The 26,579-nt window shown below is 29.9% G+C and overlaps 1 protein-coding gene across 1 annotated transcript in view; it reads left to right on the top strand.

The window, feature by feature from the left end:
• Window positions 1-26,579, top strand: part of Vps13D (vacuolar protein sorting 13D) — a 145,462-nt gene that overhangs the window by 39,089 nt on the left and 79,794 nt on the right. Inside the window, exons 24-36 of the mRNA XM_076503042.1 lie at window positions 7,084-7,249; window positions 8,510-8,664; window positions 9,895-10,092; window positions 11,318-11,475; window positions 12,036-12,204; window positions 16,135-16,753; window positions 17,934-18,342; window positions 21,771-21,926; window positions 22,953-23,222; window positions 23,655-23,910; window positions 24,283-24,479; window positions 24,938-25,124; window positions 25,531-25,789. Of these exons, the coding sequence (XP_076359157.1) occupies window positions 7,084-7,249; window positions 8,510-8,664; window positions 9,895-10,092; window positions 11,318-11,475; window positions 12,036-12,204; window positions 16,135-16,753; window positions 17,934-18,342; window positions 21,771-21,926; window positions 22,953-23,222; window positions 23,655-23,910; window positions 24,283-24,479; window positions 24,938-25,124; window positions 25,531-25,789 (3,199 nt within the window). The remainder of the gene's footprint in view (window positions 1-7,083; window positions 7,250-8,509; window positions 8,665-9,894; window positions 10,093-11,317; window positions 11,476-12,035; window positions 12,205-16,134; window positions 16,754-17,933; window positions 18,343-21,770; window positions 21,927-22,952; window positions 23,223-23,654; window positions 23,911-24,282; window positions 24,480-24,937; window positions 25,125-25,530; window positions 25,790-26,579) is intronic.

The following is a 26,579-nucleotide window of genomic DNA, read 5'->3' as shown; positions in this document are numbered from 1 at the left end:
TTAAAGATAACTAACAGTATTTGTATTGACACATCATTTTAGTTAAAGATAACTAACAGTATTTGTATTGACACATCATTTTAGTTAAAGATAACTAACAGTATTTGTATTGACACATCATTTTAGTTAAAGATAACTAACAGTATTTGTATTGACACATCATTTTAGTTAAAGATAACTAACAGTATTTGTATTGACACATCATTTTAGTTAAAGATAACTAACAGTATTTGTATTGACACATCATTTTAGTTAAAGATAACTAACAGTTTTTGTATTGACACATCATTTTAGTTAAAGATAACTAACAGTATTTGTATTGACACATCATTTTAGTTGAAGATAAGTAACAGTATTTGTATTGACACATCATTTTAGTTAAAGATAAGTAACAGTATTTGTATTGACACATCATTTTAGTTAAAGATAACTAACAGTATTTGTATTGACACATCATTTTAGTTAAAGATAAGTAACAGTATTTGTATTGACACATCATTTTAGCTAAAGATAACTAACAGTATTTGTATTGACACATCATTTTAGTTAAAGATAACTAACAGTATTTGTATTGACACATCATTTTAGTTAAAGATAACTAACAGTATTTGTATTGACACATCATTTTAGTTAAAGATAACTAACAGTATTTGTATTGACACATCATTTTAGTTAAAGATAAGTAACAGTATTTGTATTGACACATCATTTTAGCTAAAGATAACTAACAGTATTTGTATTGACACATCATTTTAGTTAAAGATAACTAACAGTAGTTGTATTGACACATCATTTTAGTTAAAGATAAGTAACAGTAGTTGTATTGACACATCATTTTAGTTAAAGATAACTAACAGTTTTTGTATTGACACATCATTTTAGTTAAAGATAACTAACAGTATTTGTATTGACACATCATTTTAGTTAAAGATAACTAACAGTATTTGTATTGACACATCATTTTAGCTAACGATAACTAACAATATTTGTATTGACACATCATTTTAGCTAAAGATAAGTAACAGTATTTGTATTTACACATCATTTTAGTTAAAGATAACTAACAATATTTGTATTAACACATCATTTTAGTTAAAGATAAGTAACAGTATTTGTATTTACACATCATTTTAGTTAAAGATAACTAACAATATTTGTATTAACACATCATTTTAGTTAAAGATAACTAACAATATTTGTATTGACACATCATTTTAGTTAAAGATAACTAACAGTAGTTGTATTGACACATCATTTTAGTTAAAGATAACTAACAGTATTTGTATTGACACCTCTTTTTAGTTAAATATAACTAACAGTATTTGTATTGACACATCATTTTAGTTAAAGATAACTAACAGTATTTGTATTGACACATCATTTTAGCTAACGATAACTAACAATATTTGTATTGACACATCATTTTAGCTAACGATAACTAACAATATTTGTATTGACACATCATTTTAGCTAAAGATAAGTAACAGTATTTGTATTTACACATCATTTTAGTTAAAGATAACTAACAATATTTGTATTAACACATCATTTTAGTTAAAGATAACTAACAATATTTGTATTGACACATCATTTTAGCTAAAGATAACCAACAGTATTTGTATTGACACATCATTTTAGTTATAGATAACTAACAGTATTTGTATTGACACATCATTTTAGTTAAAGATAACTAACAGTATTTGTATTGACACATCATTTTAGCTAAAGATAACTAACAATATTTGTATTGACATATCATTTTAGTTAAAGATAAGTAACAGTATTTGTATTGACACATCATTTTAGCTAAAGATAACTAACAGTATTTGTATTGACACATCATTTTAGTTAAAGATAACTAACAGTATTTGTATTGACACATCATTTTAGCTAAAGATAACTAACAGTATTTGTATTGACACATCATTTTAGCTAAAGATAACTAACAGTATTTGTATTGACACATCATTTTAGCTAAAGATAACTAACAGTATTTGTATTGGCACATCACTTTAGTTAAAGATAACTTACAGTAGTTGTATTGACACATCATTTTAGTTAAAGATAACTAACAGTATTTGTATTGACACATCATTTTAGCTAAAGATAACTAACAGTATTTGTATTGACACATCATTTTAGCTAAAGATAACTAACAGTATTTGTATTGGCACATCACTTTAGTTAAAGATAACTTACAGTAGTTGTATTGACACATCATTTTAGCTAAAGATAACTTACAGTAGTTGTATTAACATTTTAGCATCATTTTAGCTAAAGATAACTAACAGTATTTGTATTGACACATCATTTTAGCTAAAGATAACTAACAGTATTTGTATTGACACATCATTTTAGCTAAAGATAACTAACAGTAGTTGTATTGACACATCATTTTAGCTAAAGATAACTAACAGTATTTGTATTGGCACATCACTTTAGTTAAAGATAACTTACAGTAGTTGTATTGACACATCATTTTAGCTAAAGATAACTAACAGTATTTGTATTGACACATCATTTTAGCTAAAGATAACTAACAGTATTTGTATTGACACATCATTTTAGCTAAAGATAACTAACAGTATTTGTATTGACACATCATTTTAGTTAAAGATAACTAACAGTATTTGTATTGGCACATCATTTTAGTTAAAGATAACTAACAGTATTTGTATTGACACATCATTTTAGTTAAAGATAACTAACAGTATTTGTATTGACACATCATTTTAGCTAATGATAACTAACAATATTTGTATTGACACATCATTTTAGCTAAAGATAAGTAACAGTATTTGTATTTACACATCATTTTAGTTAAAGATAACTAACAATATTTGTATTAACACATCATTTTAGTTAAAGATAAGTAACAGTATTTGTATTTACACATCATTTTAGTTAAAGATAACTAACAATATTTCTATTAACACATCATTTTAGCTAAAGATAACCCACAGTATTTGTATTGACACATCATTTTAGTTAAAGATAACTAACAGTATTTGTATTGACACATCATTTTAGTTAAAGATAACTAACAGTATTTGTATTGACACATCATTTTAGTTAAAGATAACTAACAGTATTTGTATTGACACATCATTTTAGCTAAAGATAAGTAACAGTATTTGTATTGACACATCATTTTAGTTAAAGATAACTAAAAATATTTGTAATCACTCATCATTTTAGCTAAAGATAACTAACAATATTTGTATTGACACATCATTTTAGTTAAAGATAAGTAACAGTATTTGTATTGACACATCATTTTAGCTAAAGATAACTAACAGTATTTGTATTGACACATCATTTTAGTTAAAGATAACTAACAGTATTTGTATTGACACATCATTTTAGCTAAAGATAACTAACAGTATTTGTATTGACACATCATTTTAGTTAAAGATAACTAACAGTATTTGTATTGACACATCATTTTAGTTCAAGATAACTAACAGTTTTTGTATTGACACATCATTTTAGTTAAAGATAACTAACAGTAGTTGTATTGACACATCATTTTAGTTAAAGATAACTAACAGTAGTTGTATTGACACATCATTTTAGTTAAAGATAAGTAACAGTAGTTGTATTGACACATCATTTTAGCTAACGATAACTAACAATATTTGTATTGACACATCATTTTAGCTAAAGATAAGTAACAGTATTTGTATTGACACATCATTTTAGTTAAAGATAACTAACAGTATTTGTATTGACACATCATTTTAGTTAAAGATAACTAACAGTATTTGTATTGACACATCATTTTAGCTAACGATAACTAACAATATTTGTATTGACACATCATTTTAGCTAAAGATAAGTAACAGTATTTGTATTAACACATCATTTTAGTTAAAGATAACTAACAATATTTGTATTAACACATCATTTTAGTTAAAGATAACTAACAATATTTGTATTGACACATCATTTTAGCTAAAGATAACTAACAGTATTTGTATTGACACATCATTTTAGTTATAGATAACTAACAGTATTTGTATTGACACATCATTTTAGTTAAAGATAACTAACAGTATTTGTATTGACACATCATTTTAGCTAAAGATAAGTAACAGTATTTGTATTGACACATCATTTTAGTTAAAGATAACTAACAGTATTTGTATTGACACATCATTTTAGTTAAAGATAAGTAACAGTATTTGTATTGACACATCATTTTAGCTAAAGATAACTAACAGTATTTGTATTGACACATCATTTTAGTTAAAGATAACTAACAGTATTTGTATTGACACATCATTTTAGCTAAAGATAACTAACAGTATTTGTATTGACACATCATTTTAGCTAAAGATAACTAACAGTATTTGTATTGACACATCATTTTAGCTAAAGATAACTAACAGTATTTGTATTGACACATCATTTTAGTTAAAGATAAGTAACAGTATTTGTATTGGCACATCACTTTAGTTAAAGATAACTTACAGTAGTTGTATTGACACATCATTTTAGCTAAAGATAACTTACAGTAGTTGTATTGACACATCATTTTAGCTAAAGATAACTTACAGTAGTTGTATTGACACATCATTTTAGCTAAAGATAACTAACAGTATTTGTATTGACACATCATTTTAGTTAAAGATAACTAACAGTATTTGTATTGACACATCATTTTAGCTAACGATAACTAACAATATTTGTATTGACACATCATTTTAGCTAAAGATAAGTAACAGTATTTGTATTTACACATCATTTTAGTTAAAGATAACTAACAATATTTGTATTAACACATCATTTTAGTTAAAGATAACTAACAATATTTGTATTGACACATCATTTTAGCTAAAGATAACCAACAGTATTTGTATTGACACATCATTTTAGTTATAGATAACTAACAGTATTTGTATTGACACATCATTTTAGTTAAAGATAACTAACAGTATTTGTATTGACACATCATTTTAGCTAAAGATAACTAACAATATTTGTATTGACACATCATTTTAGCTAAAGATAACTAACAATATTTGTATTGACACATCATTTTAGTTAAAGATAAGTAACAGTATTTGTATTGACACATCATTTTAGTTAAAGATAAGTAACAGTATTTGTATTGACACATCATTTTAGTTAAAGATAACTAACAGTATTTGTATTGACACATCATTTTAGCTAAAGATAACTAACAGTATTTGTATTGACACATCATTTTAGCTAAAGATAACTAACAGTAGTTGTATTGACACATCATTTTAGCTAAAGATAACTAACAGTATTTGTATTGGCACATCACTTTAGTTAAAGATAACTTACAGTATTTGTATTGCACACATCACTTTAGTTAAAGATAACTTACAGTAGTTGTATTGACACATCATTTTAGTTAAAGATAACTAACAGTATTTGTATTGACACATCATTTTAGTTAAAGATAACTAACAGTATTTGTATTGACACATCATTTTAGTTAAAGATAGCTAACAGTATTTGTATTGACACATCATTTTAGCTAACGATAACTAACAATATTTGTATTGACACATCATTTTAGCTAAAGATAAGTAACAGTATTTGTATTTACACATCATTTTAGTTAAAGATAACTAACAATATTTGTATTAACACATCATTTTAGTTAAAGATAAGTAACAGTATTTGTATTTACACATCATTTTAGTTAAAGATAACTAACAATATTTGTATTAACACATCATTTTAGTTAAAGATAACTAACAATATTTGTATTGACACATCATTTTAGCTAAAGATAACCAACAGTATTTGTATTGACACATCATTTTAGTTAAAGATAACTAACAGTATTTGTATTGACACATCATTTTAGTTAAAGATAACTAACAGTATTTGTATTGACACATCATTTTAGCTAAAGATAAGTAACAGTATTTGTATTGACACATCATTTTAGTTAAAGATAACTAAAAATATTTGTAATCACTCATCATTTTAGCTAAAGATAACTAACAATATTTGTATTGACACATCATTTTAGTTAAAGATAAGTAACAGTATTTGTATTGACACATCATTTTAGCTAAAGATAACTAACAGTATTTGTATTGACACATCATTTTAGTTAAAGATAACTAACAGTATTTGTATTGACACATCATTTTAGCTAAAGATAACTAACAGTATTTGTATTGACACATCATTTTAGCTAAAGATAACTAACAGTATTTGTATTGGCACATCATTTTAGTTAAAGATAACTAACAGTATTTGTATTGACACATCATTTTAGCTAAAGATAACTTACAGTAGTTGTATTGACACATCATTTTAGCTAAAGATAACTAACAGTAGTTGTATTGACACATCATTTTAGCTAAAGATAACTTACAGTAGTTGTATTGACACATCATTTTAGCTAAAGATAACTTACAGTATTTGTATTGACACATCATTTTAGCTAAAGATAACTAACAGTATTTGTATTGACACATCATTTTAGTTAAAGATAACTAACAGTATTTGTATTGACACATCATTTTAGCTAAAGATAACTAACAGTATTTGTATTGACACATCATTTTAGTTAAATATAACTAAAAATATTTGTAATCACACATCATTTTAGCTAAAGATAACCAACAGTATTTGTATTGACACATAGTTTCAGTTAAAGATAAGTAACAGTATTTGTATTGACACATCATTTTAGTTAAATATAACTAAAAATATTTGTAATCACACATCATTTTAGCTAAAGATAACCAACAGTATTTGTATTGACACATAGTTTCAGTTAAAGATAACTAACAATATTTGTATTGATACATAGTTTTACTTAAAAGACAACTGACAACATTTGTATTAACACATCATTTTAGTTAAATATAACTAACAATATTTGTATTAACACATCATTTTAGTTAAAGATAACTAACAATATTTGTATTGATACATAGTTTTACTTAAAGACAACTGACAACATTTGTATTAACACATCATTTTAGTTAAAGATAACTAACAATATTTGTAGTGACACAACTTCCTTGTTTTTAATTTTGAAAAAGTTGAGTCACTGATTAATTTATAGACTGAATTTTTTTTGTGTAGGTAGAAGTATAGCAGAGCTCCAGGTTACAGGGGTTAAAGCTACATTTTCGAAACGTCCATATGAAACGTCAGTGACACTGTGTGTACATAGTCTCTTACTAATTGATGCACTTCAGACTTATGGTCCTGATTTTGAGTTGCTGGTAGCATCACATAGATATGTGAGGTTCGTAGGTAACATGTCACACGTGACAATAGAACATTTTGTATTGTGGTAAATTTATTACCTGAGAAAACATTTTTTTAAGATATTGCAAGGAAAATATGTATTCAATATTCTGTAAATTTGTTGTAAAAAAAAAAAAAATAGAAAGAAACTTCTTATCACTGTTTTGTCCTATAGAGAAAGTAGTTCATTTCATAATGTTTTACTTTTATGTAATTATCAGTCTTATATTACTTGTAGCTTATGAAGAATAATATTCTTGTCTACTATTATTGGTGTGTATTATAACCATACAAACAAGGAGTTGGTGTTGGGGCACGAATATGATCATACATTTCATCTGAGTATTGTCAGATTTCATAAATACAAATTTCATTATAAAATTGTTTCACTTATCAAAACATTTACAAGAAATTGTACAAGTGTTACAAGTAAAGGGTTACAAACAAAAAGTGTAGTTGAGTAGATCCATTAGTTTTAAATGCTGCAGAGAAGCAAGTATTTTCTGAGTATTGTGTAATTTTCACATCCCACAATTTTTTTTTCATTAAATTCTCTAGCACCCACAAACTATTTGTAGTTCTATTTGTCAAAATCTGTATTGGAAATTTTTTCCTAGGAACTTGGGTTGAGAATATGTAGTAATGGAAATCTACTTTTGCTATTTAAGCTGTATCTTACTGCAGTTTCTGCATGTGTGTAGTTACGGGTAAATTATGATGTAACACCAGTCGTATGCATCTCTACCCCTCTTTTCTTTTGTTAGTTTTGTAAAAAAGTTATGATGATATTATAATATTTTACATTTTGGAACATAAATATGATAGAAAATGTTTAGGTTACCAGTGCTGTTTATATGAGTCCTATTAGGGATGTTATGGTTAATGAGTGTGATTTGGAGTGATAATTTGTCACAGATTCAGACTTTGGAGAAAAAATAAAATTGTAGAAACAAAAAAAAACACTCACTTTTTTAAATAAGCTTCAGGAAAAAAAACGTTTGCTGTGTTCTCGTTAAAATCTATCTTCACACTGTTTTCCAAGCATTGGATGGTTTGCATTATAATTAAATTTTGTAAAATAGGATATTAAATTCACTCTGAACATGAGAATGAACATGAAAATTTTAATTATTTTACACCTTTAAAATTGAGTTGTTTTCCCAGAAGACTGTAATATTTTACTTTTCCAGCTGTCTGTTGTCATTTTATTAAACTGTGTTGGTTTGTTATTGAAATTTTAATTTTAATAATACTTTAGTATGGATAGCATGAGTGGCAGTCTTAGGGACAGTGAGCCTAATTCTCCAACTTCTCCGGCTAGTCCACAAGCTGCATGTTCTCCACTTTTGGGAAGATCACCTCCTACCGTGTCGACTACTCTTCTAAAGACCTTGCACACAACTTCAGAAAAAGGTTACTTTAGTTATTTGTGGTATAAACTGTAAGCACTTGTGCTTTTGAGTTGTGAGTAACACTTTGAAATTTTGTTTTTTTTTAATGTAGAGCAAGAGAGTTAGCCAATCTAGTGTTTGAATATCAAATTTAGAAGACAGCTACAATATCTCAAATCCTTCAATGTATTTCATGCATGCATTGAGCTTATAATTTGTAATTAAGGACTTAATAGAGGGAATTTTTCTCTCATTAAAGACAGTAATTTAGGTAGTGTTGACAAAAATTAGTTTTTTTGTTTTTGTTTTAAACACCATGTTTAAAAGGTCTGGAACTTTAAGGAATTTTATGGAACATGTCTCACATGCTGTCCTTGTAATTCGAAACAAGTTTGGACTAACAAGAGGATTAACTTGACCTTCACATGTTTTGACAATACCATAATTAGCCATGTTTCTGAAATTAAGAAAAGCTACAAATCAACTATGATACCAGATGTTTTGGACACCTTAAACTTTTCACTACCGATAGGGTTCACATATTGAGTAATTTTAAATTTTTTTACTGTTACTGCACTTAATGTAAATAACTGACCAGGACATTTAAGTGAAGTTTCTTATTTGCTACATAAAATACAGAGCACCTTAGTGGTAATTATTAGTGTTAACGACAGAATAGGTAATATTCTTGTGTAACTTGCGTGGTATTAGGAATTAACAAATGTTTTTCATAGACCTGTAGACAATTTGGTGCATGATTATTTCAGAAAAATGTTAAAAAAACAAATGTATGTGACCCATACTTATCCTGTAAGTAAGTGTAGGGTTAAAGTTTGTCCAGTGTAAGGTTAAAGTTTGTCCATGTACTTATTATTAAGAAAACATTAATAAGTATTAGATTAGACTTTAACCCATATACGTATCACCGACAATGCATTAATAATTTTAGGGCTGAAGTTTAACTGCATACTTATCACTTAGAAACAGTTATCAGCTTATGAGAGAGGATATACGAGTTGCATTTAAAGTTGATCCATCAACTCGTTAGTTGTGAATTCTTCATAGAAGGTAACATATCACATTTCCACAGTGAGTATGATATGAATATATCTTCACTGATATTTTAGAAATATCTGCCTGTGGAATAGAACTGAAGTTTCGATTACTGAATACATCTATTTAAATTATGATGCATGTGGATTTTTATATATAGACTTCTAATACAGTGTTCCACATGTTTGGTTTTTTTTAGCACGCAGGATTTCTGCTTCACCATTTAGTTCGTCATTTCATTCAAACAAATATGATGATTTTATTGAGCCAACGAGCAGAGATGCCTTGATCGTCATGGAGTTCACAGTTACCCATAAACCATCTTTGGTTGATGTAGAAACAGATGGAGAAACTTTACAGATTGCCAGCTTACAGTTTAACACACTTGACATAACAGGTAATATATACCTAATGAAGCTAATAAACATTTAGTCTTTGCTGGGTTGTGCAATGCATGTTAATGAACAAAAAACTATGTTACAGATACAGAAAAGTTTTATATGTAGCTTAAAACCTCTTTTATTCTCTATGAATTATTAACTTAAGTAATAGTTTATATTTCTAAGTATTTGGTTTTAAATTATGATAGTTTAAAGTACTTTGTTTGAGCAATTTCAGTTCAGATATTGGACCTTAGTTTCACTGTTTACAACTAGAGTTTCATGATCAACCACGAAAACTGTGAGCATTGGTTAATAACAACTAATTAAATTTGATTAATCTTAAAAAGGTAAGTAACTAATTGCAATTAATGTTTCTGATTAGTAGTTTTCAATTGATTCAACTATAAAGGTAATTAAAGTATTGACATTATGGTGTATCATAATTATTCTTGATAAATTCAGAGTTATTCTTAATTGATTAGTGTCACAACATACAAAAAATAACCACCTGATAAAAAATGTTAAAAAAAAAAAGGTTCAAGAAATCGATGTAACACAAAAATGTGATACCGTATAATCCAAATTATTTTGAAATGTTGACCTTTCTAATGTGTGTGGATTATAAAATATTTTTGTTTTACATTACCTATTATAGTCAATGTTTCTGTGTATTACTATTTTCAATTATTTTAACTATCCATGCCTTCTATATGAATAATCGATTGGTTAAATGTACTTGATTAATGAACCAATGATTTTGCTTACTGTTCAACACTGTGCAAACACAAATAATGGATTAGTGGGTGAAATTCTTTTTATAACCACCTCACTGAAATTATTTTTTTCTACAAATTTTGAGAAATTAATAAGAAACATGAACAATTGTTATATTTTGATGTTGATGGTTTTTGACACATAGGGTGTATTAAGCTTCTGGATAACTGATTAGGAGATCTTTTATTGGTTTCTGGTATAACCAACAAACAAGAATGAATAACATTCTAAAATCAAGTTTTGAGTTAGAGAAAAATGTAAACAATGACATTGTGACTGCAGATTAGTAGTTTAATAGGAAATATATTTGTAAATATTTAGCTTAATATAAGCATTTGTATAATTCAAACATTAACTCGTGTGTACATATAAATTTGTTTTTGCTATGTATCATAAAATATTTTTGCTATTACCTTATCTGACTTGAGCATTAACTGTAAGCGTATTACTTATACACTTTTGCAGCTAATCAGGAAACTATAGTGGAATTAGTGGGGTTTCTCCGCAAAATCAGTTCTATTGCCTCAGAAGAAACACATTTGTTACATAAATCAACAACAACTACTACACTTGGAAGTGAAGGAAGTCCAGGTGATTCCTTATCTCTAGGAGATGATGGTATGGTAGGTTATGGTCACCAGATTAAATATTTGCTGTTCCTTCATTTTTATTATCATTGTTTCAGGATTTAAGTACCATATTTTAAGCCTTGTACATTGCACTTTTTTCTATAAAAATACCTTGAAAAACTCATGTGTCTTTCAAGACAAAAGTGATGGGTTAAGGTAAGAGGTTAACTTAGGGTCCACTCAAAACGACCTGTTATACAGATTGTAATCTCATTACTTACCAATTACAAGTATTTTCAACAGCATAAAACTTTCAATTTAACTAATACTGTTGATGTATTGTGAATAATATGACGTATTTGACTGTATTTACTCAGTAGGTTGAAAAAAGTCAAGGTTACATCAAGGTGTTGGTTGCTGAGTCAAAATATTTTTTCTTAGAATTGTCTTTCCAAAATTAGGGGGCGTCTTCCACAATGTAGCATCTTACAGGATATAAAATATGGTATTTGATTTTAACTTAAAATCAACAGCTTTTAACACATGAATAAAAGTTAAGTGGTTATATTTTATCTTGAAGCTGTCATCATCAGATAATAATTATTTTTCCATAGAACAAACAGCAAACAGATGTAACAGTTCCTTTTGTCAGGACTGAACTGACTTTTGATTTTCATCGTCTAAATGTACTTTTGCTACGTGCCGTGAGCAAGAAGCATAATACAGTTGGGCAGAAGGTTGCCACGGCAACAATGAGTGGTGCTCATATTCATGCATCAATGGGTAAGTGTTAAAAAAGTTACTGATTTCAGTTGTTTTATTTGTGACTATAGTTGGGATATAACAGTCTTGATAAAAAAAAATTACAATTTTGGTAAATACACAGCATGGCCATTCTCCAAATACGTAACGTCAGCCATCTCATTAGTTCATCAAAGTCTCTTTTAATTTCAAGCTTAATCTTAATCAATTTAATCATAAAGCCTAATTGCCAGTTTCAATGTTATATCCCTCTTTACAGAAGTCCCAACTGCTGAAGCCTACAAAATAGCCTTAGAACTCTATATCCGAGGCCCTAACCCATCAATAGACATTCCCAGCACCCAATTAGCAACCCTTATAGAATTCACCACGATGAAGACAAACTTCATGTTCAACAACCACAACTATATACAAACAAATGGTCTAAGCATGGGCAACCCAGTATCACCAGTTCCAGCCAATATTTTTATGACACAAGTTGAAATGCAAGCAATTAACACAGCATTACATCCACCACTATACTGGTACAGATATGTAGATAACACAGTTGTAGGATTCACATCTACAGAACACACTTAATTTTTTCAATCACATTAACGCTACACATCCCAACATCAACTTCACAATTGAACAGAAAGAAAGCAATCAAATATCATTTCTTAACCTCAAAATTACAAGAACCGATACACAATTTAAAACCGGAATCCACCGAAAAATCACCCATACTGGACTATACATTCCTTGGGACTCAGCACATGAAACAAAACAAAAACTCAACATACTAAGAAACCAAATAAACACAGCCATAAAACTATCCTCACCAGATAAAATTAATGACGAATTAGACAAAATAAAACAATACTTCATCAGCATCAATAAGTGTCCTCCACAAACCATAGAAAACATTATACACACGCACCTAGACAAAAAGCAAAATCAACTAACAAAAGTAAATATATCCCACGAATTAAAAAATCATGAAACCATATACTGCTGCATACCATATATTCCCAACATCAGCAGAAAAATAACCAACATTTGGCAAAAACTAGTGACAAAATATGACATTCCAGTTAATCCAAATTTATTCAAAAACCAGGCACGAAACTGAGGTCTATACTATGTAAAAACTACACTGACAAACACCACACCAACATGATTTATAAAATACAATGTGATAACTGCCACAACTTCTACATTGGAGAAACAAGTAGAAAAATAGAAACCAGATCCAAAGAACATAAAAAGTCACCTTCACACGTTTTCAAACACTGCAAGTCAAATAAACACAACATAATCATAGAAAACACTCAAATACTAAATAAAGAAACAAACATAAACAAATGCAAAATTAAAGAAGTCTTACTTATACAACAACTCAAGCCCAAAATAAACCAATAGAAAGGAACACCTGTATACCTAAATTAATAAATATAATCAAACATCTAAGCATGCCCTCTACATTCCGACACTCAGTTACACAACCCCCTTCAAACATGTGGTCAGCTATCGGTCAGTTACCTCTTTCTTTCTTTGTGAACCTAACGATGACCAAAAAAGGTCGAAACGTTGTTCGCTCCTCTACATAAAAATTTTCTCAACCCAAACCAGCCGTTTTTACATATATAAAAATAATTTTTAATCCAAAGCTTTGTGTTGGTATTCATAGTGGTATCAAAATAAACAGAATTGATGAAATTCAATATCTCATTTCTCCATTCAGAACTAAATCTTTTAATTTTTGGAACTGTAACAAAAACAGTACTTCATGTTACAATAAACAAAAATAATGAAAGTAGTGAAAGGAATAAAATATTACAGTTCTTCATTTAAAGAGGTTTGTCAGTTGAAGTGTCAATAGTTATGTTCTTCATGAGTTGAAAAATGGGCACATTTAATGAAGTTAACTGAAGTACTGCCTGTATCCTTTTTCAGTAATTTGATGATTGAAAGAAATTTGAGTCAATGAAAAATAAGTGATTGACAATGAGTAAAAATATCTGTTATTAGATTTGTACCCTGGGTTGTATATCATTATAGATCAACATTAATTCTTATTTGTATGTTAACAAACTGAGAAATAATTTAAATAATTGAAAACTGAAGGTATATTGTCTCAACCAATTCTTTGATTCTTCATGGTTCACAATGGAGTTCTTTTCTCAACTTACTCTGGCATACTTTGCCAGGTCTGTCTGTAGATGACCAAATTCAATGTTGCCAAAGCATTTCTAGTGAATTCCTCCTCTCACAACTATGTTTTATGTACAGAGGTCAGGTTATGCTGTTCAGGTATCTACCTTTTGAACTAGCTTCTGCACCATGTGTTTCCTGCATGATCATAAGAGTTTTTCAACATGCTTTAGTCCCCACTGATACAGCCACAAGTCTATGGATTTACAACCCTAAAATCAGGGGCTTGATTCCCCTCGGTGCATATAGCCCAATGTGGCTTTGCTATAAGGAAAACACACACATACACATGATTTAAGTTGGGCTCACCAACTCCCATTTGGCTCTAGGCTATGCAATGGAAAATCATGCTTTTACTTACATGGATGGTTCTTGTCTCTTTTGGGGATATGGGTATCCCTTGAATCTCTTATTCCTTTAGGTTGAGCATATGTGCAGTTTCTTCAGTGATTGTTGTGCAATAATGGATCAGGAATGCAACTCCACTGGAGCCTCTGGAGCTACATCTTAGTTCTCAAGTGGTAGTTGGATTGGTTTAACATTACCATTAATGTCCAGAGTTTCATATTTTCACAGATGCCTTACTTCCAGGATAGGATGCATGTATTGAAGGACAGAAATTCCAGGGTTTATGGATAGAAGATGAATTTTCCTTTCATATCAGCAATTTCAAACTTCTTACTCTCCAACAGGCTGTGATTCAAGGTCTAGATCTGTTGCAGAGGAATGCCATAAGTCTTTTCATAATTTTCACAGTGGTTCCTTAATTCTCCCATAATGGAAGCACATGTTCTTGGGCCCTTTGTTTTCATACTTTACTTGTCTATGGGGCTTACTTCCATCATAGCAGTCTTCTGGCTTCCCATTTTCTTGTTGTTGAATTTGATAGAAGATCACCTGTCTCAACCCAATTGATTCTTCTGACTGAACGGATTCTCCATTGCAAGATTTTCCAATGGATTTGCTATCAGTTTGGGTCTTCATTGATCAATGCATTTGTCACTCTTTGATACTCAAAGATAGGCATCTTGGTCTTTAGTACCTCATCCTTGGGCTTTTGCAATAGATGCATTCAGTTCACAAGAGTAGATGGAATTGTATTTCTATTCTTTACCCTGATTTGTCTGCTACTCAGAGTTCTGGCTATGAGTCTGTCCTCTACTTGAGAGCTGTTTGTAGCCTCAGGTTTGCTGGCCTAACCATTGTTTCTTTCCTATAGTTTCTCATCAATTCCTTTGTCAGCTATTTCTTACCTCTGTCTCTAATCAAACACTGATTATTTTCAGTATCCTGTCACAGCTCTGAGGCAGTATGCTGTTTACATTAACTTCTTTCAATGTGATGGTACTCAACTCTCTAGTCATTGGGATCCTTTGATTTCTGGAGGTTTTATCCACAAATTACTTTGAAGTGAATTCACAAATTATCCATACTGCTTGTTCTGAACTTTCTTTACAGGTCTAATTCAATGTAACTGACTGATACTTGTTTCCTCGTTCTTTGTTTTAAATTTAGGCAACTGATTAAAAAAAATTCTCAAAATCCTTAAACTTCAAATGAGTAGACAAAAACTCTCCAAAACTGTTCCTACTGGAAATATCATTTTGTTTGTATGCTGGTAAAGCTTTTAGATTATATCTCAAAATATCCATTAACATTTATGGTTCCTAGCTTTATAATTTGTAATAAGAGTAAAATTTTTAACAAGTAAATATTTTTAAAAATCAAAGACCTTTAAAATATATTATTATTTTACAGGGGATGGAATTAAAATAAGTGGTGACTTGGGTGGATTACAGGTCCTAGACTTGGCAACAGAAAACACAAAGCACCAGAGAATCATTAGTGTTGGCTATGATCCACTGTCAGAGGTCCAGTTAGATCTACTGACTCGTTTGCAGGCTGATTTATATAAACCACTCTCCAACATTTCAGCCGAAGCTGAACCTGAGAAAGCCTTGACTTTTGTAATAACTCGTAGCTCCCATGACTGTGCTAGTTCATCTCCAGTTTTAGAAGTGGAAGGGGGAAACATTTTTAAAGAAGAAGAAAGAGAGACGTTGGAAATAACTCTGCGAATGGCCTCAGTTTGCTACACTCATTCCCCAAGATTGATTTACGAGCTTGCATCATGTGCTGTGGAGTTCAGGGAATACATGGTAGCTCTAGCAAGTTCTATCAAAACAGCAGCCACAGGGGTTGCCATTGGTATTGTGACAAGACGTGCCAACAGTCTCTCTGCTTCATTTCATGGAGGAAGTGCTGAATTACTGACAACTCGGAAACGTCACGGCAGTGCTTCGGGAGAAGATGTTACTGAAGATGTTTCTTCTTATTTTGGAGATGATACAGAAGAAATATTGAATTTAGAAATCAAGTTAGTTTTATTTATGTAACATTTTAGAAGTAAGTTATAGATCTTAAGTTTTCCCAGAATAATGCATGAGAGAAATTTTATATTCCTAAACTTTTTCTCAAAAGTTTTCTTGAAACATATTTTTCACTTTGAAATATAATTTGCATTTTTAAAAAAAATTGAAAATGAGGCTATAGAAGTTTTGTGATAAAACTAATATATCAGATTAATCTTCCAATTTGTGTAGTTAATAATGGTGATGATACCCGTTCGAGTGAAGCTGATGTCAGTTTTACGTTTCAGCTCTTGTGCTTGCTCCCTCGTTCTGATTCATCAATCTAATTATGTGATCTAAAGGAAGAATTAATCCTATCACATTTAAATACTAGAAATAGAACTATGAGAACTTAAGTGAAGATTGGAAGAAGTATAGGAACTGTAAAGTGCAACAAGTACTTAAGTTGTTAATCACAAACTTATAGAAACTTTACTTATAGAGAAGGGATTATTATTAGCTAGTTAAAATTTACTACTGTATATAGAGAGTAGATATGAAAAACTAAGCACTTATTATTTTAGAATTTAGTGTTCTGTGCTATGTTAGGCTTAATGAAGCAGGAAAAAGTAGTTTATAAAATAATTAATTGATAGTCAATGTTTGTGTTTAGAATCGTCTTGGAAGTGTGTCTAAATCTTAAAATGGGCTAACAGGTAAAACATTTTACAAGTTACAAATTTGACCTATTAATTGCTTTGAGAGACTCTAAGGTCAGAATATAAGAATTTTGTTCATAGAAAAAAGAATTAACAGTATAATATAAAAATAAGACATATATATGCAAAAACGACTCGTTTGGGTTGAGAAAATATTTTACATAGAAAAATATTTTCTCAACCCAAACGAGTCGTTTTTGCATATATATTTCTCTACAAGTGGGTTTTCTTGACATCACTGATAAAAGTAAGACAGTTGTAAGTTCCATTGACAATCATTTATTACAACTGTAGAGAAATCATAGTCATAATAAATTATTATTTCTGAAACATACAGTTGTCTTATTTTTCCTTCATTCTGTAACTATGTAGTTGCACTAGGTATGTATGGTTTCACGTATCAGTGATATTAATGTAATTTTTTCACTATTGTTACGTCTCACATCTTGTGCAGTAAGCATTAATGTCAAACACTTTTTTTTTCCAGACTTGATGTTTTATTGCAAACCCCTGTTATCATACTACCAAGTTCTCCTATTAGTGCAGACGTACTTGTAGCACATCTTGGGCAAATTCGAATACAAAACCTAAATTCTGCTTCGCTGGAGTCTCCACAATTCACCCTTAACAGCTGTGATTCTTTCAAGTCAGATTCGTTTTTCGTGGAGATCCGTCAAATGAACCTTTATTCTCTAAATATTGAAAGAAACATCAGAAGTACCTCAATGGGAATAAGTAGCTTCTGTTCTGAAGTTAGTTTAATGCCTGTGGAACACCTTTATTCTTGTGCTCAGAATGGTTTTCCTATTCTCCATGATACTGTTATAGAGTTCACAGTTGCAAAGCAAACTGCACCAGCTGTGATGTGTTCCCGAAGACACACAACAGAATTTCATATTTGATGAAGAGGGTATAACACACCATGATATTTGCAGTAGGAGAGACACAATTAAAGTAAGCTCTTTGGTAATGGTGATAACAAAATTGTCATTGTACTTTAAATAAGTTCATTACATAAATTTACTTGCTAACTGCTCCAAATGAAATACGTGTGAGTAAATTTTCTTTTCTAGTCCATGTTTGTTTCACAAATAGGAATGAAATCAGTTTTCTTGATGTTCCATTGTATGATGATGACTGTTACTTTGCCAGCTTATGGTATTTAACTTGTTTGGAGTTTGTAAAATATTTTCATACTCTCTGTTTAAACCTTGTTATGACCAGGCATAACTTGCATATCAAATTAAAAAATTAAGTACAAATAATAATTCTAACTCTTATTTCAATTATTTTATCTTATTAATACTTTGGAATTGATCCTTTGCTATTTTGTAAAATATGTTTATTACAAGTTGCAGAGATGAATGAAAAAATTTTAAGTTTCATTTATATGCATTCTCTGAGGGGGTCTTGCTATATTCAACCCAGTTCTTGTTTTCTAGCATTCTTCTGTCCATCACAAAGCATAAGCTTACACTTGCTAAGAATAATTTCTCACTTGATTTATGTTATCTTTCACTGGCTTTATTGTTACAGACACCCACCCATAATATCATATTTTGAATAATTAGTGGTGAAGCACAGCTTTGAAAAGAGCAATAAACAAGGCTTAAACACCATTTGATAAACATGGTATAAACTATTTATATCAGAGTAGAATGTATAAGTTGGCATAAGAAGTAAATAATGGTTTCTTGGGAAATTGACTACGTGGACCTCCAGAAAGGATGAACATTGAATGTATATAAGATTTTGGAAACAAAACACAGATCTGGAGTTATTTTGTAGTTTCTTTTTGTGTTTAATCATATCTTGAAAGTTACATTGCTTTTCTTCTATGACAAAACAATTAGTAAGTTTTATCAAACAGTAAAAGTGTAGTAAGTGACAGCAAAATATTCTGAAAAGACAATTCTTGTTTATTGAATATTACTATTAAGTTTATAGAAATGAAATGGGAACCCTATAGCCTGAGAGCTTTTGAAAAGTGGACTTTTGAAAAAGAAAGGTCCACCTTTTTGAAAGCGCTTGGGTTATAGGGTTCCTATTTCATTTTTATCAAGACTTCTTAGACCAACGTGCTTTTAGAACTTTATAACTATTAAATTTATTTCATTCAGTCTTAAACTGAGTAACATATTTATAAAAACTGTGTTTATTAGACATAAATTGACTTTAACAAACAGCACTGCCAGCAAAACTATTTATTTTATCTGACAATGATAATGTGTTTATTGTTGATAAATCTTTATTACTAAAGTTACACCTTACAGGAGGTATAAAACAGAATTTGGTTATCAACAGTTAAGAAGACTTAACTTTCAGATGAAGGAAAGTATTTTTATGTTTTTCCAAACAGTTTCTCTCAACACACATACAAAAAAAGGCCATCATTGGCTCATTGGTGACTTATGAGTATTAATTGTAATGCTAAAAATCAAGTTTTGATACCTTAGTTTTGCGCTTAGTAACAAACAACATTCTTGAAATTTCACAACTTGGTAATTTATTTAAGCCAGAACAATGTACTGTTTAGCAACTTTGTGCTGAGCATCATGCAATCTGGTTATGTATTTCCACCGTGAGAAGGAAAAGAACGAGGAATATGAACGACACCTGTCCAGTTAATCTCGTAACACATTGCTAAAGATTTAAAAACATTGCTTGCATTCTTATGATGACATAGCATAATATGTTAGTGGTAACTAATTATTTCATTACAATGAGACTTAATTATATTTGTAATAGCATCATTTTCTACTTGTTTAATTATAACTCCACTCCTCCTGATGGCTCAGTGGCAAGGCTGAGGTTGTGTGTGCTGAAATTTGAGTCTATGTTTGGCATAGCACAGTACCCGTTGTGTAAATTTGTATTTTAAAAATAAACCAACAAACAATTTTGACTACATTATTTGTTATTTTTTTGCTGCCAGTGAAGGTTTAAAAGTCATCATTAAAAAGAATAATTTATTGCAAGTGATAAAACTGTATTTTTATTCTAAAAGCATATAGTTTGTATCAGAAATTCTTGAGTTATCAAATCCTCCTACAAAGGACAAATCAGAAGAAAAAAACATTGTACATGTCAGGCAAAGAAACTTTTAATGGCTAGCATCAAGAAACACGTACAAAAATAAGATAATTGAAGTTTTTGGTCAGAAAGATATTGACTTATTGTAGTTACTCTGTTCAGTTAATATAGATCCACTTAATTCTTGCTTAAGCCTAATCTTCTGAAATGCTATTCTGGCACACCAGTTTTTACCAACTAGCAAGTTCTTTTATTGAAATTTAAATGTGATTAAAAGTTTTAAGTCAAGTCAGTCAACAAGAATATTGGTGGTTGGTTTAACATACTGTTATATACATTCATCATTAGCTTCAAGTGTTAGATAATTCATAGGTTGCTGTTGATTTCATTTTTATTCTCAGGCGTTGTATCCATTCATGGCTTTTCCTTATTCACTGCTGTAGAGTAACAGATTTATAACTGGTTAAGGTATCAATACATTTGTTTTATTTGATGTTTCTATGAAAATTGCAGCTACTGAAATAGTAGCACTCATTACTACAAACTGTCGTGTAACTTAAGCTTATGATTTTAATGTGTGAAAAGACCTATAACTAATTGTACCAATCTTAGTGCATCTTATGTCTTCATAAAAATGGTATTTATAAATGTGCTAAATTTGCCTATAGAATACTTTACTGGATCAAAGTTTCTCTCAACATTTCAAATGTTCAGGAATACCTACTGACAACATGCCCCTGTGATACAATTGTTTCCTTCATCTTTATATATCACTTGGTTTTATCTGTAGGAAGGTTATACTTTTCACATAACCTAAGCATTAATTCTACCTCAAGTTTTTCTTGTAGTTGTGTGATATTTTTTATAAAAGCTTTTGGAGGACCACATGTTTTTTAAAGTACAGGTTTTAAAAAAATATATCTAAGAAACTAGAACAAGTTCAATAAAACTTGACCATATATTGAGAACTGTTTTAATTAAAGGTTACTGACTTAGAACTTTTTGAGTTTTTTGTTTCTTTGTTTTTATTATAATATTTTTCAAAGATAAAATTGTAGAACATTTGGAAGTTATACAATTTTAGATTTTCTGTTATTTATTGAGAATGTAAAAAGTATATTTTGTTAATTTCCATACATTTTTAAAAGATACTTAGTTGGAAATTTGTAATAATAAAAACTTTTAAATTTTGTTTGTTTAATGTTATAGAAAATAAATTGTTCTTATAATGTCACTGCTCTGTGAATATATCTGTCCTTCTATTTGACATCTGATATTTTTATTTATTAAGCTAACTGGTCAAGTGGTCAACCCTTTGAAGGTTATCCTATCAAAACCTCAGTATGAACAAGTGCTGAAAACATTAGACAACTTGACCTTTGATGGTTATGACCAGTCAAGAGATCTTTCATCAGAATATTCCCTGAATACTGTAATTGAAGAAAAGGTACAATATGGAAATAAAAAAAGATTGCGTTAAGACTTTACATTTTAATGGCTTACTGAGACAAATGCTGTAACATACTGACTTCATTCAGGTGCTTTAAAACAAAATGTCAGTATGAAAATGACTGATAAATGTTAAAAATCATCATTTGTTGAAATTGGTATTGATTGCTGTCCTAACTACTGTGAGTCAGTATAGTAAACTTAGCTTAGGAAACAAAAATTGAAAGAACGTGATTAGCTAATTTACTCCTTATGTTTTGAGCATATGTTTCTTCATGTTATTTTTCATATATGTTTCAAGAATTCATATCCTTTAGAATATTTCCCAAAACCTGTGCACAAACCAGAATAAATGTTCCATGATTCGTATTTCAGTTAAGGTTAGAAACTAGACCTAGCTTTCACATCTGCTCTCTATTAAATGTACAGTAATTAACTGATGGAGACTTTAGAAGTAGCGACCCTTTAGTCAGAGATTGTTGATAAGGCACTGTGGAAGCATTAAACTGAAATCTCACAATTTTAAAGCTACTTATCTTGTTTCTTAATAGTATTTGAAACATTGTATATGTTAGTTCGTCCAAACAATATAGTAAGATGATTATATGTTTTACTTTCTTCAAAGGTATTACAGAAACAAAATAAAGTTTGAGATTGGCTAAAATCTTTGGTTACCTTAGCAATATGATGAATTTGATTTTGTTTTTATATTTAGAAAGAATTAGTATCTTTTTCGTGTTGTTTTTATATTTTTTTAGTCTGGATGTAAGATGTTCGTGATGATGAGGAACCTACTTGAAGTAAAAATGTATCTCAGCACAGCTGGTATGGGTATTAACACTTTTATCAAAATAAACCAGAGAACAACATTTTGACCTTCAGCTTAACCTGAAGATGGCCTAAGAAGGTCAAAACATTGTTCTCTGCTTTATTTAGGTAAAAGTTTTAATACCCATAACCAGCCCTCTGGAGATACAATTTTGTAAGATCTGTTTGAATGTTAAAAGGATGAATATTTCTACAGGATGAAGATGTAGGACTTTATCCAAGTGTTTCAGCATTGAAATTAGATGAACATTTTGAAAACCAGAGAAGACATTCCAAAACAAAGTTACCACAAGAAGAAATCCAGAGTCGGAACCTAACTTCAGTTTGTGCCTACTTCACAGTTCCGGAGTTTGTAGTAGGGTTACAAGGGGATCTTCAAGATGAGGCACAAAATATAGTGAATCTTATTTTCAAAGAGTTCACTCTGAACTATGAGAAGGAAGACCCTTATGAAACATTGATACAGGTACACTTTAATTACTTAATAAGATAAAAAGAAATGTTTGTTTTCACTGAATGCCCCCTCATATCCTTTAAAGACAGTTAAAGATGTTAAATATTGTTTGGAATGTAAATAAGCTGTTTTTTTACTTCAAACTTTGGTTAATGAAAGCTTTTAAAATAATTTGCCACAGTTTATACAACCTGTTCAGGAATACATCTTGTATTGTTTTTGGGCATATTGTATTATAATAACTTATAGTTTTTTCACTTTTATGTATTTACTATGCCATGTGTTTTTGACTTCTATCCTTTTCACTCAGCTGAATTGTAAGTCATCCAGACTTTACACACACTCATACACAAATAGTATTTGTTGCAAAAAGTGACATATTCTACTTTTAGAAAAGGATTAAAGATTATTTTTATGTGTGTGTATGCTCTAATTTATTTATAGGTGTCTCTTCATTCTCTGTTAATGGAAGATTGTCTCGTACCATCCAATTCCAAGCATCGCTTTATAATGGTATCATCCAGTAAGGAGTCAGCATCCAGCTGTTCCACAACACCTACCAAATCTCTTTACTTGTCTGCTTCCTGTCCAGTTTTGATAGATCATTTACCTTTAGTCATGAGTTGTCCTTCCTTGCCAGATCGGTTACACACCCAAAATATCTTTAAAGTACATCATAGTAAGACAGCATCAATGCGAGGTATCTGTTTTTGCTTTCATGTTTATTCAATTGGTTAATATCAGGTTTTAAAACATTTCAAGTAATATTTCCACTTGTAAAGCATTTGATTTACTAAAAATTTAAATATGATTTTTTACACATATTCGTACTAAACATAATACTTGTTTAATTTCTTGTTACTGAGACATCAAGTTCATCTATGATTTTCTTTTAAAACAGTGTGAAACTGATTTTGGTTTTTCTTTTAACCCAAGAATTATTTGTTTGTTTCTGCCTGTAGTAAAGCTTTAACATTACTATTTTTGTGTGTTTTGAATCTTCACTCAGTAGTTTATGGGAAAGTTAGATTTTTCAAGTAATATATCAATGTGTTTGTTTTTTAATTATTAGGTGTTAAACTATCAACAAAGAAATCCATGGACAGATTAATAAAACCATCATGTCCATCAACTCCACCACCATCCCCTTCAGGTCAAAAAAGTTCACTACATCTCACCAGTACCTCATCAGCTCAGGATGCTTTAGTTCACATTAAGGCATTACTTGTGGATAAGAAAAGTCCAAAGTTTTACACAAACTATAATGCTGTGAGTATGATGATACAAATAAAATCCATCTTACAGGTGACATCATGGATTCTCATGTTGGTGTTTTTTTATGTTATCTGAAATAACTGCTCTGTGGTAAAGGAAATTTGTGAAACATCCATTATTCTAACCACAATTTTATGAATTAATTTTTAATATCAAATACTTGTTATATTTTACAAGATATAAGAAGTTCTATCTGATTATAATAATAATTTATGCCTCATATCTGATGGTAATTCACAGCTCAGCTGATGTACGAAAGGTCAGTAACTTTTGCAGACATTTTGTAGTGACTGGTTAGGGAAAAATGGCTTTTATTATACAGTTTTTACTATATGTCAAATGGTAATAACATTGATTATGTTACTCACTGTCAGTTAATGTGTATTATTATTTTTCTGCTGAAAGCATTTGTCTGTGTGAATATGTTTGTGAGTTACCTATGTTTCTCACAGACAAACAGGTTCATTGATGTTGACTTCAGCTGTTTGGAAACAGTAGTAAATCTGAAGACGTGGGTTATGGTACTTGACTTTTTTGGCATTGGCTCTCAAGTACCTGAAGTCACAGAACCTGCTCCTCAACGTAGCCAGTGTGCATCTCGACAGAGCAGCTTGACAGAGGAAGTAAGAAAGCAAGAAGGTATGCATTTTTTATAGATTATTTACCATATGGATTATTGGAAAATAATGCTTTGTTGCACAATGAGGGAAGTTGCAGGTATTCAGTGCATTTACAGAATGGATTTTAAATGCCAAAGGTAATATTCTTCCTGGTATTGTTTCCAAATTAAATTCCTCTCTATGTTATGAAACATAAATAAGGTATTGAATATTTAAAACTGCCATCAAGTATTATAATTGAATAATAAATCTTCAGTTATTTATAATATTTGTACCAAGTTTTGAAATTCATTTGAAAGTAATTAAAAAACAAAAGGAAAAGTTCCAGGTTGTATCATATGCATGAGTAATAGGTATTGACTATAAATAGTACATTAAGAGTAATATACTTAAATTGTCATTTCTCTTGTGTTTGAAACTTCCAGTTGAAACCCAGATGGAGGTCATCAACTCTGAAATTAAACTAAATATTCATAGCTTAACCTTGGTTCTGAACAAGGAGTATGAGCTAGCCAAAGCCAATGTATCTTACTGCACCTCCCACGTATCCCTCAGAAATAGGAACTTTACTGTGCAAGGTAAATTAGGGAGCATGTCGTTACTTGACCTTACTCCTTACGGACAACTGTACAGAGAGAGGTTTATGACTTCTGGTGATGAAGCACTTCATTTTGATATATTCAAGTAGGTTTGGTGCCAGTTTGTGTCTTTACTTTCAGGTATTTTTGTTTTACACTTAATTTTAAGCATTAACACTTATCCATTAATTTAATGTAAAAACAGATAAGCACTTTAAAAGTATTGCATTTTAGGATTCTTGTAAAATAATTTAAATAGGTGTAATAATAGCAGGTTTTGATTTGTACTGGAATTTTATTTTTCTTTATGTTATTACTGATGATACACAGTCTGTTTAGTCATAAGAATTGTTTTATGTTATTACTGATGATACACAGGTAGTCTGTTTAGTCACAAGGATTGTTTTATGTTATTACTGATGATACACAGGTAGTCTGTTTAGTCACAAGGATTGTTTTATGTTATTACTGATGATACACAGGTAGTCTGTTTAGTCGCAAGGATTGTTTTATGTTATTACTGATGATACACAGGTAGTCTGTTTAGTCGCAAGGATTGTTTTACGTTATTACTGATGATACACAGGTAGTCTGTTTAGTCGCAAGGATTGTTTTACGTTATTACTGATGATACACAGGTAGTCTGTTTAGTCATAAGAATTGTTTTATGTTATTACTGATGATACACAGGCAGTCTGTTTAGTCATAAGGATGGTTTTATGTTATTACTGATGATACACAGGCAGTCTGTTTAGTCACAAGGATTGTTTTATGTTATTACTGATGATACACAGGTAGTCTGTTTAGTCATAAGGATGGTTTTATGTTATTACTGATGATACACAGGTAGTCTGTTTAGTTGCAAGGATTGTTTTACGTTATTACTGATGATACAC

Source organism: Tachypleus tridentatus, chromosome 6 (genome assembly GCF_004210375.1).
Source record: "Tachypleus tridentatus isolate NWPU-2018 chromosome 6, ASM421037v1, whole genome shotgun sequence".
NCBI classification, from domain to species: domain Eukaryota; kingdom Metazoa; phylum Arthropoda; class Merostomata; order Xiphosura; family Limulidae; genus Tachypleus; species Tachypleus tridentatus.
The sequence above is the reverse complement of the archived record's forward strand: the minus strand, read 5'-3'. Positions and strand labels throughout refer to the sequence as shown.